Source organism: Scatophagus argus, chromosome 4 (genome assembly GCF_020382885.2).
Source record: "Scatophagus argus isolate fScaArg1 chromosome 4, fScaArg1.pri, whole genome shotgun sequence".
Lineage (NCBI taxonomy): Eukaryota > Metazoa > Chordata > Actinopteri > Scatophagidae > Scatophagus > Scatophagus argus.
The window spans coordinates 9,791,306-9,807,872 of record NC_058496.1 but is presented as its reverse complement, the minus strand read 5'-3'; the positions used below and the strand labels follow the sequence as shown (position 1 = coordinate 9,807,872).

The window sequence follows — 16,567 nt, the reverse complement described above, 5'->3', positions numbered from 1 at the left end:
CAGTTTATTGGGATAAATATTATATTCGGCTTATGATGTCTTTAGTGAATTAATACATTTGGTTAATGAAAGGTGACAAATGTCAGAAATCTGAAGGTGATGTCTCCAAATGTCTTTTTTATGTCTTTTTTTTTTTGCCTTACTAAGAGTCAAAAATTCAGTAGAGAAAAGCAACCAATCTAACCACAAGAATCAGAAACAACTCATTAATTATCCAAATTAATTTTTTGTAGATTGACTGATCAAATCATTTTTCCAGGTCTAAATCAAGACAAAATGAAACAAAAACATTTCAGAATTTTCAAAACAAAACAGTGAATCAGCTACAATATTCTACATAACAAAATGTATTTTAAAATCATAACAGACACTTGAAACAAAACTGTGCTTGTGTGCTCGGACTGGTGAAGCTGGTGTGGGGTTTTTTTTTTTCTGTGGGTCTTAATGGTTAAATGGTTGCTGGTTCTTTGAGGTTTTAGTGGCTTTAGTGGGTTTTTAATGGTGTTAATGGTCTGAAATGTGATCCCAGGGAGACAGTCGATCAGGGGGGCTCAGACAATGATCTCCCACCAAGCTCACCAGTGTGTGAGTGCAGGAGGGAGAGACAGAGGGAGAAACTGTGCGTCAGTATATGTACAGTAAATGTGTGTGTGTGTGTGTGTGTGGAATAATGTGGATGGACAGAATATTGTCCAAACAGATAATGAGAGCTGTGAGTCAACCATTACAGGCCATTATAGAAAAAAACAAACTCAATCTCTCTTCTCTCTTTGGATTATGTTTTCTGTAACTACCCTTCTCTGTATACAGTCCATCTTTATATTCTCATCCATGTGTGTACATCACATTATCTTCACTCACATACGAGTAAACCTCCATATCTCCAAATGCTCACAAATGTGCACCTCTTTCTGTCTTCTTTACACTCACACAGAAACACACCCATGCCCGTATCCCGTCCATTTACTCAGTCCGAGACACCCAGTTATTTGTAGCTGCCTCCCAATGGCCACGATATCATTGTTATGATGACCTATTAAATGGTAAGTGGTAGCACACCAAGCCCCATGCATAAAACCATAAACCCAGGATGGAGAGCAACAAATCCCAAAGGATACTCTTGCAAACACACAAGCACCAGAACACTTTTGGAGTCCCTTAATGATCAGACACATAAATGATGAATGAATATATCAATATGAGAGTAGAGTGGGTTTGTAGCAGAGACACAAAGAGAGACAGAGACAAGAGCATTAAGTGGTTTTGAGTTTAAAGCCATTCTTTCAAATCAACTGCTTTAACAAATCTGTGGCACAGAGACAAAAAAAAAAAAATTAAGAAAACCTTGGTGGTCACATCTTAGGTTGGACCAAGTTTAATAATTAATTTGAACTAAAGCAGAATCTAATTTGTGTGGACTTCATAGTCCTGAACAGGGAATTTTAATAGAGTAGATTTGATTTACAGTACGTGTTCATATGTTAGGATGTACAAGAGTAGTGTGGATGTGTCTGTGTTCAGATTTTTGAAATGATTTTAAAATCTTAAATTCTATTAATATATCTTTTGACCCTGTGTGGCAAAGGGGACAGTTATGGCTTTTATAGTTTTACATTTATTGAGTTTTGTTTATGACAAATAATTCAAATAACAACAGTCTAAGAGCCCACAATTTTCACATTCATAAAAGATAGAAAAGCAGGAAACCCTCACATTGAGGAATAATTTTTTCATTATAAATACTAAAATTTTACTTATTTTCAACGATGAACAGAATACTTTTTGAAGCACTAAATTGAAGGTAGACAAGCAGCTGATTTTTTCAGTCATTATAATTTTTTTTTCTTTCTTTTTTTTTTTTTTTTTACACGCGCAGCACAAACACTGAGGAAATAAAATCAAGAATGAGGAGGACAAGGAAATTCAGATGTGAGCTTTAAGGCAATAATCAGCACCGTATGAATCAGTATGAATCGCTGCCGATGCTTCGGTGCAAAGCAAACACGGCATAGCAAACAATGTGAAGATACATTGTACGGATTCAGACAGTGAGATTAGCGTGCTTCTTACAGTTCCAGAACATATTCAATGCTGCCACCCCTTGAATGCACTGGCACTTAACTGAATGAGGACATGCTCTGACGCTGATCACTTTAATCTATTTTTTTCCCTATCTTGTGTTTAATATTCCAGCTCTAAGGGACTGTGCGGGAAGGTAGTGTACTAGTTTGCATGTTCCATGTGCATTTAATCCACACGGTTCCATCTTGTGCTGTCGACTGCTCACTGTGGCCCTGAAGAACCTCAATGTGTAGGTGTAAATGGTTTCTTAAAAGAAAAAGAAAAAAAATAAAACCTTGTGGCTGCTTTATGCTCTCTTAGAGAAATAATGGCACTGCTGACAATTATTCATACCCATTCCCCTCTCACTCCTGAGTTTTCATCATATTCATCCTACATTGATAGAATTTCAATGATGCTCACAGCAGCCCTGTATAAATACAAGCCTTCATTTGCTTTTTGAGTGGTGCTTCAGAGGAGATCCGAAGTGACAGTCACACCGTTAAGTATCAGTGCCAAGGGGGAACGAGTCTAGCAGTGGGGAAGGTTTTTGTGCACATAAAATAGTCTGTAACCATTTTACTGATTTCTAAGTAGCATTTGTTGCAACAGAAAACACTTTTAAAATCTCATCTACTGTGGGCAGGTTGCATGAGGGAAAATAACACTACTGAGAAATAAAAAGTTCTGAAATTTGACAAAAATCTTTGATGACATATAGTGTTTTGCTTTGCTTGCATGCAAATTTGCAGCATGCTACACTTTACTAACCTGACCACTTTGGAATGTGTCCCAATGATGTCGCTCTCCAGGTCCAGCAGGTGTTGGTGGTTACGGATCCCAGTCAGTCTCTTCAGCCTCAGCAGGGCCACACAAAATTGAGCTCCCATCTCTTCCAGCTCTCTGGTGCCGATCTGTAGACCCTGAAGGGAACACACACATGCACATCAAAGAGAATTTAAAATACTAGCATATTCACCGGGAGGAGCTGCAACACACAAAAACATCACACTAACAAAAATGTGCACATACACTGTGTGCACACTTCCATCATACAGCCAAATTCAAAAAATAATTTCAAAGGTCTCGCAAAAATCCACTTTAAAATGGCTACTGTGGGTATTTTTTTTCTGTTCTGTAGCCAAGGCATGAAGCTGTTGTCCGTCTTCAAACGCCCCAATTCTCAATGTCGGAAAGCACTCGCTGAAGAAACTTATCATGTGGAAACATGTTAATATATTTCACTTGCGGGAAACGCACATTTAAGTGCATATGCACTCACACCTGCAACCTTAACAAAGTTTTCACAACACTATTCGGTGACACAAGTAAAAGAATGCTCATCCAGGAACACACACACAGAGCTTACCCCCGACTCAACCCCGAAAACTTGTACGTATCTTTTTTCCCCAGAGCAGAGCTAGGAACAACTAAACTTGGCCAAACCACACAGATAAGCAGCCCAAAATCAGACATTAGTTCCTGCACATCTGGACAAATGCTTCCACACAAACCAGTGGGGGTGCTTATCTGTGCCAAAATAGTATCCCTAGACTGCCTGTGAAAATGCAAGATGTTTACATTAGCAGAATTCAGCAGGAAGGAAATCAGCTGGGATGGAAAGATAGAGAGAGACAAGAAAAAGAGGTAAGGGGTTCAAAAGAAAGGAGAAGAAAAGGCAGAGGTGAAGCAAAGAAAATGGAAAAAAGAATTACAGCTCCCCCTAGTGGCACCGGGGAAGATCTATAGGGGCACTTCCCTATCACTTACAGGCGGTGGACAAAATAAAACACCTGTACAACAGATAAGATAAAAATGGACACACTAGCCAAGTTATTATTATTTTTTTAATATTATCAATCAATCAATCAGGTTAATTTTTTATTACAATTCTGCTATAAAGGACAACAGCTCTGGATATGTTTTTCCCCTTTCCCATACTGCAGCCCATTAATTACTATAAATGCAAATAACAAAAACTTTGTGGTCGCCAACCCAAACTCTGGTAGCCAACCAGGAAGTTCAGTGTCCCTGGTCTTTACTGAATGTCATTCCCCATTCGCTCTCCTCCAATTTCCTATGATTTCTCACTACTGTCTCACAGTGTTCTAAATATGTATATATAAAATTTATATTAAGCATACTGCATGTACTGCATGACATTGAGGATTTCATATTCTTCTGTTCACATTCTCAAAAAAACAAAACAAAAAAAAAACAAAGCAAAAACATGCTCACTTTATATTTGCCCTGGTCACAACCACAGAGCGTGCTCTCCATGGTGTAACTGCGTTGGACTCCTATCTCTCTCCACACAACAACGCGAGCAGTTGATTCTTTGGAGCGCTCCACAACAAAACTACAGCTCGCCATGCTGAAGGCTGGGGCGATCTGAGACAGGATCTTAGGAAGCGCCTGAAAACACAGGGGAAAAGATGCTTGATGTTATGTTGTGAGTATGTGTGCATTAGTGCTTCAGGGAGCAGATGATGAGGTACATTTTAGTAGTAGTAGGGACCAATAACTGTGTCTAACAAAAAAAAAAAGCCAAGAGCTACATGTCCACGAGGAAACTCTATATCGTACTGGGTTCTTTATTAGTATTCTGCTCAGTGAGAAATATTTTCGGCATTTCCAGATGCAGAGAGAAACAGCAGCCTGATCTTGACATGACTGATGAATGGAAGGAAAAAGCTCTCCCCGACTGCAGAGTAAAATTCAAAGTGAATCTATAAAATCTGAGCATGTTTGTAAAATAAGAGCTCATGTGGAAAGTTTAAATGCCAACAGATTAGTTATCATTACAAGTATAGATTACCGATTTAAATTAAGCAGAAAAAAGGAAAAAGGATATGTTATGATCATTTAGGATTTTAACAAATAGTGTGACTAATGCTGTTTTAAAATGCACAAATATTGCAAGGTGATGTAAAACAGTGCAACAAGTTCTTGAGTGACACAGGAAATGAATTTCAATAAGAGTTCTTAACACAACATGAATGTAAGTGTGCTAAACACGTGTATGTGTGTTCACCCTGTATCCGAGATCCTCCTGTAAGTCACTGGATGTAGCGCTGATGTTGGACTGCCAGACTGTCTCCTTCACGCTGCAACCGTACATGAACACATTTTTCTTTCTGGAATGACCGTGGTAGTCGCAAAACACCTGTGCATTCGTACACAAACACACACACACCCAAACAGGAAACAGAGGGAGGAAAGCTGATGCACACTGCACTGCACTGCACAGTGAACCAAAACTGTTTTCATACCCTCTTCCTCTGCTTTTAAAACTTGCTTACATAAGTGACTGTAACAATAATAAATGCAAAACTACAACATTTCCTTGGGTCTGTTTTCAGAGGATGGACAGCAGCCTCACTTTGTGTTCTACAGTCATCACCCTTTACACAGTAAAACAGCTCTTCCATAAAGCAGCATCCCATTACATTTAACTTGCTGACAAACAGTGGTGTAGCTCAGGGCCCAGTAGAAACTTCTGTACATGGCAACTGCATTCCATTCATGTGTTAAAGCTAATGTGGTGATTTATTGATGTGAAATTTACTGTACACGCAGCCAAACAGAGCATGTGGCTGAACAGGATAAATGGCACCACTATTAACAAAGAAGTTAGGAGCGATTCTTTATGTTTCCCAAATGAAAGACGAAGCAGCAAAGTGCAAAATGCCCTGAAGTAATTTAAGTCCAGTAGATTAGAGGTCATACCAGTGGTGCTCTTTGTATGTGTGCAAGGTACTGCAGCAGGCTCTTAGTGTGGTAGATGGTGGGGTGGAGCTCAGGATTGGGGTTCTGCCACTGGCGATTCAAATCCTCTCCACTCAGAGAACAACGATGACTACAGCAGAAAGGAGACGGCAGAAGAGAAGAAGAGTAGAGTGGAAAAGAACAGAGCAACAGCTAGAGAATACCTCAAGACAAGATTCTGTGTGTGTGTGTGTAGATATAAATAAAGCTGTGACCAGCGTGCAGGCCCAGGTGTACGCACAGTCAGTGTGTATATTTGAAAGCTGTGGATGCGCAGTCATTTCTTTCTCGAGACTCTTTCTTACTCACTTTCCATTTATAACTCCATCAGGGTTGAGCATGGGGACTATCTTGAAGATGTAGCCCTCTCTCAGACTAGCTGCAAGCGGGCTCGTGCCCATCAGAAACTCCAGCGTGCCCTTCATTACCCAGCTGGCGTTCGTCTCTCCAGGGTGCACTCTGGCCGACAGGAAGATCAATGGACGATTCCCTGAAGAGGGAGAGAAGGGAGGAGAGCACAGCATAAACAGAGAGGAAGATTGAAAAAGAAAAAAAAAAAAAGAAAAGAAAAACATTCTTCAATTTAAAGTTTTCACAGCTGAGCGTCAGTGAACAGAAAACCTATTTGGGAAGCACTGGCATATCGTGATGCCCGAGGGATGTTCTCCTGCAGTCATATTCACTCTAATGTTCATACAAGCATTAGTGAGAGAGGAACTTTTCTGTCAGTTATTAGTGAGTTTCTTTTTTTACATTTTGGGGGACTATCAAGCATGAGGGATCACAAATCTTTAACAACTTGGCCAGGAGAGGCTTTAACTAACGAATGGCAGGTTATTTGGGACAAAATAATCTAAGATCAAAGAGGTCCACTTACTCTTTTCCCTGAAAGATGTCGATGAGATGTGGTTAGTGATAATGATTTTGTTGTACTTATTTTCCCGGAGAACAAAATGATTTATGAGACAATTTTGGCTGTTTCTTAATGTGAAGGACTCAAATTCAATTAACTTTCATCAGGATAATCTGCTCACTGTCACTATTGAGTCCTGGGTACAAACAACAAAAAAAATATCATACAGTAGTAAGAGTCTGTACAGCCAGGGGTTAAAGTGCCCAGAATTGAGATTGCTTTTAAAACCCAGAGGACTTTTTGGTTTCCACATGGACCAGCTGGATAATTCCAGTTAGTGGCACCATGAGACACCATGAAACTTGAAAGGCTTTCCAGTTTTTCCAGGATGTATGAAAATCCTGCACACAAAGACCTAAACTGTTTTACTTACTAAACTGACAGATGTGATCATTGGAGTTGGACTCTGGCATGGCGGTGATGGTGAGAAGTGGGCAGGAATTTCCCCCCAGGGTTTCACACAGGATGTCCTGTCTCAGGTAGATCTGAGGGGTCCTCAAAGCCTCCAGTTTGGACAGGTGCATCTGAGGATACAGGGATGGTTTTACATTCAACTTACTAACATTATTATCTACATCTTCCCTTTAAGCCTCTCTTGGCTTTTCATGATTTTACTGTTGTACTGTTGCACTGGCTGTTTATTAGGCCACTTGTGATTAAGTGATTCAGACTGGGTTTCTCTGATGTTGGTTTTATAAACAATTCTGCATAGTCACTCCAGATGAAGGCAGGGAAAGTGTAATTATAATAAAATAACTATTGACATAATGAGTGTATAGTACTTAGGGAGCGCAGTAGTTATATGAGCTCATAACTGAAGGACATATAAACGATTAAACACTGGAAACAAAACAGTAAAATGTATCAAGAAGCGGGTGTATCTGGGGTTATGCTGGGGGACAATAGCAATCAGGAGAATAGCAATAATTACTGTGCTAGCATATGCAGACACACTGTTTAATTCTCTAGGTTAAAGTAAACAGTGGTACTGTAAAACTACCTTAAGAGTGGAGTACGTGTAAGGGTAATGATAGGCGAAGTAGCAGACATCATCCTTATGGCTGAAGCTGGTGCTGAAGGTCAGTGTGTAGTAAGATTTTCCTTTTTGACCACCAGCAGCAATGGAACTCCTTGCAAAATGATTCCTGTGGAGAAGGAAGCACATTTCATGAGGAAAACCTGCACAATACAGCATGGATTACCCACACTGGCCACTTTATTAGGTACACCTGCACAATTCAATACAAGAGCTCTGCCATAAATCCTACTTTACGTTTATAATGTTCTGTTTTTGGTAGCATTGTGGAAAATGTGTAAATTCAGTTAAATGAAATTAAATTATTAAATAATACTGGATTGCACAGGTGTGCATGTTGAGAAATGACGTGTCAAATGTTGTAGTATTAAATACAATACTCACAATAAATGTTTGGAAAAATCGGTAGGTAGCATGAAATCACTGATATTGCCCATGTACCTGTGACAGCAGATTTTGTTCATTGCCATTTGAGTGTACCTACTTGTAGTAGCAGATATCTGTTCCTGTTCTGACCCAGCGAGGCCTGCCACTGATCGCCTCTTGTACAGAGTACATCAACACCTGCATGCCTACACACACACACACACACACACACACACGTGGAGAAAGTCACAAAAAGCTAAGAATGTGTTTACCTGGCAACTAACCTCATACAAACTAACTGAAGGTCAGAAGAAAATCACAAAAATATGCAAATCTTCTGTAGGTCAGATGGAGAACTACTGGAACAAAGGTTGTGTGTTTCACTTTGTTTTTATCCAGCAGTAGTTGTGTGTCTCACCGTAGTTGAATTGGCTGTTTGACTTCTCACAGTTGATGATGTTGAAGCGGTAGGTAGTTCCAACACGCATACCGCTCACCTCAAAGTAGAACCACTGGTGGTAGTGATTACTGTTGATGTCTGAATTCAGCACGAGGTCATACTCATATCTGGAGAAACACCACAAGACAAACCATAAACGTGGACCATAACATCACCGACTATAAAAATTCTGATGCAACACAGGTTTTGTTTAAAATCTAATGTTTTTTAAATAGATGAGAAGGAGGTTGACTACAGTAAAAAAGTTAACCAGGACTTTAAATGCTATCGAAGTGATAAAAGGTGAGTTAAATAAAAATGCACATACCCCTTTAATTGATGTGACAATAAATACTTACTTCCTGACTTGAACTGCCTTCCTGAGGTTGCCAGACTCAAACTGTGAGTTGAACTTCAGGGAATCGCCATTGTCTTCAATCACAGGGCAACTGAAGCACAACAGAACACAACAGTATTGAGGAGGGACAAAAAATTATTTTTGTCATTACTCTTTTCACTGGATGATGAATTAAACCAATCTCCTTTGTAAAATGTCACAGCTCTCAACATTGTCAGAAAAAAAGGGCAAATCGTGGCTTTTACTACTTGGATGGTACTTTCACAAATGCTAAATCACCATTGACAAAAGTCATAATTTTAGCTCAATTAGCCTGAGTGATGTTAATGTTTTCAGTAATAGGAACTCACCTCGGAATGTCCAGGTCATAAACTACTTTATCCAGGATATCATTAGGATGAATCAGCCTCTCAATGTCCTGGAATATCTTAGACCTAATAGGACGAACCCACAACAAACTCATAGTTAAATCAATAGTTTATTCATAAGAACAAATGTGTTTAGAAATGCCTTTTTGTAGCTCACAGAATAAAATGTAAACAGAACCTCAGAATGTAACCACAAGATTTCATTTAACTTTTTACAAACATTGCCTGGAAATTTGACTTTCAACTTTACTAAAATATCACTATTGCTGAAACCCCCAAAGGTCTGTATGGATTTTCAAAATATAAAATACTGGCTCAAATCTGGTTTTAGCTCTGTTCCTTCAAAATGTATGATTTACAGTTTTTTATAATTTACACACCCTTCAGTTTGTATGCTGAACACTCACCTCTGGACGCCATAAACTCTCTCCAGAAGGGGTTCTCTAAATGTTGGGGCTACATGGCCAAAGTAGTCTGGGTAAGCCACCTCAGCATACTGGGGCACAGAGCGTGTCCCCTTCACCATCTCCACGTAAAGGTCAGGGTCATGCAGCGGGAGGAGAAGCGCTGTGTCTGGCACCTCCAGAACTGCTCCTTCCCCTCCTTCATCATCAGCGCCCTCTGAGCCACAATCTGAACCCCAGTTACTGCCGCCTCCGCCCACACGACGAGTAGTGATACCCCCCAGGAGCAGAGGAGATTGAATTTGTCTCGTGGTATTGACTGGGGATCCCTCTTGTTTGGCTTCTCTTCCTCCTTCTTCTGTGCTCAGGAGCCCCTCCGGGTCTAGTGAGACACATTCAAAAGCATGTGCTAGTTCCTGTTCTATCTTCTGGCCTTGAGGAGAAGGCCTGTTGAGGGAGGACAATGTTGTATGTGTGTCGGGGGAAGGAATGTGGCTCTCCACTTTTTTGTCTTGGTCCTTGGTAAGGTGGATGGTGTCCAGTTCTAGAGGAGCTAGAGGAGCAGGAGGTGTGGGAGTAGGAAAAGACGGAGATGGTGGAGAGTGCTTTCCTTTGGTAGGGTTGCAATCCTGAGAGCTCGGTACGGGGACGTGTTTTGGGGACAGAGCTTGAGCTGTGGGCACTATGATGGGCCGAGTGGATTGAGTTGAGGCAGATGATGAGGAGAAGGACGACGACAAGGATGTGATAGATGCACTCTTTGAGCATTCAAAGTTATAACCCTGTAGGAGTAAAATGTATTGATCAGAAAGAAAAACTAAAAATATAATCAACACCAACAAGAGTAATGTGTGTGGCATGACAATTCAGGCTCATAAAAATGTACCATGGACCAAAGTAAGCTTGGCCATCTCAAATATTCAATTTAAATGCAAAGGTCAACAAAACAATACATAAAAATACACATGAGCAACTCAACCCACTCTTTTAAAACAATATGAGAAAGAGAAATAATGAAAAAATTCCCAGCACTGGCTCTGTCCCCCCACAGTGTTGAGTTTTCCCGTTCTGGGTTACTGCAGAAACATAGCAGAGGGCTCCATATGTAGAGATGAAAAGCTTTTTCTACAGGTAACAAAAACACAATTCTGTGTTTCAGGTGTTTAGACACTGATAAGATAATTATCAAGATTATGTTCCATTTTTGCCAATAGATTTCCTTAAATTCTACGCATCCTTGTGCTTTAATAGTATATGTTAAAAATATACCTACATATCTGAACAGTAAAACCCAGTCACATGCTATTAACATTAACAATTAACAATGTAGCCTGAATTCATGTTGGTAAAAATGGATGTTTTAGTTGTGTGACTGCTTTGTTCACCGTGAAATCTTGTCAACACACACACAAAATACTGACCTGAAAGTCTTCAGAAAGCTCGATAAAAAACCTCTCATAGACCCTCAACTCCTCAAAAGGTCGCCCAGGGCTCTTTTTGGGATGTAGCTTGTTTAGGTCCGTCTCTATGTCATCATTCTGATTACAAAGAAACAACAAAAGGAAGCAAACACACATGTCTAATTGTTAAAATTCAGACTGTGTGCTCTCTGGCTGTATTTGGGCTATTGCTCAAGTCTGCTGTAGTGTACAATTTAAGAGAAAATAATGAAACAGAAAGTCTTGTACAAAGAGACCAAGAGTCACTTATTTTGTTACCCTGTTTAATTATAGATGCATATTGAATGCCTTGTTGGATTACTTATTAATACTCTGTAAGGGGAGAACAATGTCTGGACCAATTCAGCAATTGTAAACACATATCAGACATGGGTGACATTTTTCATATAGTGATAGGAAAGTGAGTTATGACTGCCCTCTGCTGGATATTTAGGACTGCAACGTAACTGCATCGACATCAGCTCAATGAAATACTCTGTCCTCAAATATCAGAAAGTGTACCCTGATGTTATGATTCATGCAAATGTGATATTAAAAGTTAAGTGATTTGATTTTTTTTAAAGCAATTTCTAAAAACAACTTATAAATTATCATCCTATACATCATTACATTATACATCACAAAACTTTGTGGAGTTCAACAGTGATGCAAATATGTTTAAGCTGTAAGCCCTATAACTTCATATGGAGAGAACATATTCAACATTTTGATGAGAGATTGCAACATGTAATGCTGCCATGTGAAATATGGTGTGTGTGTGTGTGTGTGTGTGTGTAAATACTGAGTATTACCGCAGTGCGCTGATCCTTCTCATCCTCTTCGTTCTCAGTATCGTTCTCTGTGTCTGCGTCTGTCTCCTCGTTATCGTCGCTTTCATCCACAACATCATCCACTGAGCATGTGCACAAACACACACAGATACACACATTATTTACAACAAACACATATCATAATTTGCCTTTAAGTCGTCCATGCTGGGAGTTCATTATTTCTGAGTAAGTGTGTGTAAGATTGGAAGATGACAAGATTGGAAGAACTCGAATGGCTTTGGTCACTGACAGGAAGAAAGAAAATGTTAGCATAAAGATGTGAGCAGCCATGATCCAGAGATGAGTGAGAGATTTACAGGACAGAAGAAATTTTGATTGTATTTCTTCCAACACTTCAAGTCGGTGGTCTCACTGACAAGTAGTACAACAGCAGCTTGTTATGTTACACTGTTCTCCGTGGTTGGGTTGCTGACATCATTGACACGTTTTTTGGAATTTCAGGGAATCATTCAGTTGCTGTTGTCAATTATGGCTGTCAAAACTGTAGTGCATATCACCTGTGTTCCTCTTTGATTTTGAACTCTCCAAAACGCAGGAGGAACTTAAGTCAAATGTATGAACATGTGCATCATCAAGCACATCCAACTAATCATAAATATATGATTTGTATTGGATATCTTTACTTCACATCAGATTAGAGGAAGAGCAAGGGAGCTCAAATTGAGTACAGTGCAAATACATAAGTGTAATAGTGAACAAGCAAGCAATAAGCAATGTGCACTAAGCATCTTTATAACATCTTTATTACTAACACATGTCATGTGTTAGTTTGGTGAAGTTAGAGTGCGACGTGAGGTGAATGAGAAAGCATTCTGAGGATGGAGTTGTGTCTTACGTACGTCTTACCCTTCTTTAAGGGCTTGTTGCAGAGCTGATGAATTTTTCTTCCTGTAAGGCACATTGTGTGCAGCAGTGTCAAGAGTGTTGCCAGTAACTATTTAGTTGTGTCTGTGTGTGTGTCTGTACGTGGGACTGAATCAAGAAGGGATAAAAAAGGTGTATGTGTCCATCTGTACTGCATAATCCTCAACGAAATGCATGCACATACACGGTGATAAGCTGGGGCACACTCCAGTGAAGTGTGTTTGTGCTGTGTTTGGGTCCTGTGCTCTCACCCCCAGCTGGCTGGCTGTACAGCTGTGCCACAGGACCTACAGCGGGTACATGTGGCAGCTGGTACTGGAAGGCTGACTTGATGGTGGGCAAAGGAAGACGGTTCTTCGGAAAACACTTCCTCATGATGAGACTGGAAGTGTTGATCAGAGGATCCAGAGTCCGCACTGGGAGACACTCCTAGAAATAAGACCATACAGAAGCACAGAGAGTGCTTGAGACCTGTGTGTGTACTGTACATCTATGTGTTGCATGCTTTAATTGCTTGCCACGTGTGTGCCACATTCTCACTCACAGTGGATGAGTTGTAGAGGATCCTCATGCCATCGGCCTCTAAGAATGCTTTCCTTCCAAGCTTGATGTTAGTGATGTTCCTGAGGCAGACCAGCAGACCTTTGCGAATCAGCATGTGGCGATGCCGTGTGTCATTGCGATGCCAGTCCAGGTACAGAGCTAGCAAGATGGGCACATGTCCACCATCCACTGCACGGCGAGCATTAGTTTCTGTGGAGGAATGTGAAAAGAGGGAGGAGGGAAAACACTGATAATTTGTCCTTTAAGTTGTGGGGGGAAGCATATGCAAGAATACAAAGTACAGAGAGGACAAAGCTGTGGGTTAGGTAAGTGGAAATAAATGCTGAATGATCATTTACAGAGTTTGCTTCAATGCAGAACAGGAGAAAGCGACATTGAATGGATACGAACGCTAAAGATCTCTGCATTACTGTAGAGTTAAAAAAATAAAAATAAAAAAATCAATCAATAAAGCAAATTACTCACTGGATTTGAGCAGAGCTCCCAGTGCGTCCAGAGCTACTCTGTTGATTTAGAAACAAAGCAAACAAGGTTACATGGTCTGGTGAAGTAGTGTCAATGACAGATGTTAAAAAACTCTGTCTAAAAGAGGTAAAGGTGATGTAGTCTGTGGGTGTTGCTAGTTTGTTAAACCACCACATTCATGCTGGTTCAAATAAAAAAATCAACTGTTTACTTGAGCAAACTGGTGTTTTTCTTGCTGTATGGTGCAGCGATCTTCAACATCAGTTCCACCGCTCCATTCTTGCCCAAAGAAATAGCATTCACTGCTTTAAAAAAAAAGACACCAAATAGCACTAAACACTTAACATTCCCAGGATAATAACATGATTTTTTATTATTATTATTATTATTTTTAGCAGTTAGATTTTGTTGTTTTTTTTTTGTTAGTTTTCTTGGTACTTGAACTCCAAGAGAAAACAGCAAAATTCTGAAAAAGTGTCATTCAAAGTTTAAAATGGCTTACTGTTGGTCGAGTAAACCCTGAGGACCTGCAGGCAGGGCAGAAGCAGTTTGGTATTCTGTAAGTTCTGTTTCATTAAGTTGACAGTGACGTTCAGAGCTCCGCTTAAACGTGCCTTCACTCCAAACTTCCTGTCTGAACACACAAAAAAGGTTGAAAGGTCAATGATTATGCAGAAAATAGTCAAATTTTCAGCTCTTTCAGTTTTCGCACACACGCTGGCATGTGAGCACACTAGTGGCGCGACTCACACGTCAAAGGTTCGATGCAATTCCGCTGATCTACAGATGGCAGTAACATAGCAAAAAATGAAGCAACGTAAGATAAAGCCAGCGGAGAGAAAGAAGACTGCTAACAAGGAGGTTAACAGTGTACAATTTCAAATTATTTTTAAAAACTGGCTTTGCATTCAACATGTTTGGTATACCTCAGCATACAATGGAGGAAAAGAAACTCAAGAAGGCACCTTTAATAGCACAGACAGAGATGACATTTTGGACATATAACTGTTACAATACGTTATGTTTTTGTGTTTGTGTTGAACTTAAGCCTACCTTTTGGACCAACCTTGGCCAGTAGAGAGTGAAGCTGCAGCATGAGTTCCTCACTGGGAGGCAACTCTTTGCTGGCAGAGATCAAAATTTGGAATAATATTCCTGTTCCGCCTTTAGACACAAATACTCCCACCCTCCGACCTCTGCCTGAGACAGAAAACAAACAATGAAACAGCGTTAGATTTGATGTGACGGGTAGCTACGAATACACAGAACATTATATTAATCCCAGACAAATAAACAAATTACCACCACTTCACCATTTATCAGTGCAGCACAACAGATTGTTCATGCTTTTATAACATGTAAAATAGTTCTCACGCTCATGAAAATTAAACACTGGATGTACCCCGCAATAATTTCTTTTTTACATCAGAAATAACAGGTAAATTCTCCAAGAGGTGGTTATCCAACAGGGAACTAAATGTTCTTATCAGCTCTTGAAAGCAGGGCATGAACTGCTCATCAATTTCGACTAAAAAAAGAAAACTGTACTCACCCACAGTCAGCAGCTCACTGAGAATGTACAAAATGTTCAGAGTGGTCTGGACATCACGGGTGTTCTGTTGTAGGCACACACAGCACATGTGTTACACATCATACAGGTATATATAGAGAATTTGTGCAGTTACCTCTTCTTTTTCTCTAAATGGCTGACACTATTCTACTTGATATTCTCCATTGTAGGTATACAGCTTAATTTTAGAGTCTCATGTCTCTGGATGCAATGTTAAAGATATATGTATATGCAGGATTTGTCAACTGCTGTTTGTAAGCACACCATTAAAAGGTGCAGTAAGTAAGAGAGATAGCTGATTGCTGAGTCACATTCCCGGGTCATCGGTATCTGACGACCTGTAAATGAGACTCAACACGTGTCTTTCTCAACAGTGACTGATGTCCAGAAATATTCAAAACAAACAAAAAAAGAAAATACAGTCAGAGTGCAGGGTCTCTTCAGATAAAAACACCAACACATACTTCTACTGGGTCATACGTGATGACTGAGAAGTATTATTTTTGTATGAGTGTATACATCTATTTTTAGTATACCTTTAAAGAAACTGTAAATAATAGGTCATATTTTTATTTGCTTTCTTGTCAAGAGTTAGATGAAGATTAATACCACTCTCATTTCTACACAGTAAATATGAAACTAGACATCGACGGAAAAATCATTAAAAAATACTGTGTAAGTTTGGTGTTGAAGCTTAAAGTTAATGAGCGTTGATGAGCGAGCTGACCTCCAGTGAAGCCAGGATGACCTCCATGCCACTGGAGCCTTTGGACATCACCTCTTTCCCACTCTTCTCTGTAACAAACAATATAAAAACGAACAGAAATGTGAAGATAAACTGTACTGCATTTGTCCAAAACAACTCGGGGGCTTCTCTTCTCTTCTCACTTCTGTTCCAGGATCGGCAGGTTGTCCTGTACACGGTGGTCAACAATCAAAGTCAAAGTCACAGAGGATTATCTTGGAATGTGTGGAAGTAACTCACGCATTATTTAAAGTTTGAAATGCTCGGCTGCATTTCACAATAAACAGACACTTGATCTTTGAAGCAGTTTTACACTGTGTTAAATATTACCTTATGCCCTCGTGTGCTTTAACCCT

General features: G+C 39.9%; 1 protein-coding gene across 11 annotated transcripts in view; it reads right to left on the bottom strand.

Moving 5' to 3' along the window:
- The window catches only part of agtpbp1 (ATP/GTP binding carboxypeptidase 1), a 47,059-nt gene that overhangs the window by 22,013 nt on the left and 8,479 nt on the right, over positions 1 to 16,567 (bottom strand). For 9 of the 11 annotated variants that reach the window (XM_046387584.1, XM_046387588.1, XM_046387583.1 and 6 more), the window contains 23 exons: positions 16,194 to 16,261; positions 15,449 to 15,512; positions 14,950 to 15,096; positions 14,399 to 14,530; positions 14,108 to 14,201; positions 13,897 to 13,934; positions 13,412 to 13,620; positions 13,119 to 13,296; positions 12,850 to 12,891; positions 11,965 to 12,065; positions 11,135 to 11,251; positions 9,717 to 10,495; positions 9,292 to 9,375; positions 8,943 to 9,032; positions 8,563 to 8,711; positions 8,263 to 8,350; positions 7,743 to 7,887; positions 7,116 to 7,266; positions 6,139 to 6,319; positions 5,791 to 5,920; positions 5,096 to 5,227; positions 4,300 to 4,476; positions 2,833 to 2,984 (listed from right to left, as the gene is read on the bottom strand). In XM_046387584.1, the coding sequence (XP_046243540.1) occupies positions 2,833 to 2,984; positions 4,300 to 4,476; positions 5,096 to 5,227; positions 5,791 to 5,920; positions 6,139 to 6,319; positions 7,116 to 7,266; positions 7,743 to 7,887; positions 8,263 to 8,350; positions 8,563 to 8,711; positions 8,943 to 9,032; positions 9,292 to 9,375; positions 9,717 to 10,495; positions 11,135 to 11,251; positions 11,965 to 12,065; positions 12,850 to 12,891; positions 13,119 to 13,296; positions 13,412 to 13,620; positions 13,897 to 13,934; positions 14,108 to 14,201; positions 14,399 to 14,530; positions 14,950 to 15,096; positions 15,449 to 15,512; positions 16,194 to 16,261 (3,448 nt within the window). The remainder of the gene's footprint in view (positions 1 to 2,832; positions 2,985 to 4,299; positions 4,477 to 5,095; positions 5,228 to 5,790; positions 5,921 to 6,138; positions 6,320 to 7,115; positions 7,267 to 7,742; positions 7,888 to 8,262; positions 8,351 to 8,562; positions 8,712 to 8,942; positions 9,033 to 9,291; positions 9,376 to 9,716; positions 10,496 to 11,134; positions 11,252 to 11,964; positions 12,066 to 12,849; positions 12,892 to 13,118; positions 13,297 to 13,411; positions 13,621 to 13,896; positions 13,935 to 14,107; positions 14,202 to 14,398; positions 14,531 to 14,949; positions 15,097 to 15,448; positions 15,513 to 16,193; positions 16,262 to 16,567) is intronic. The other 2 variants (XM_046387590.1, XM_046387591.1) reach the window with 1 other exon arrangement.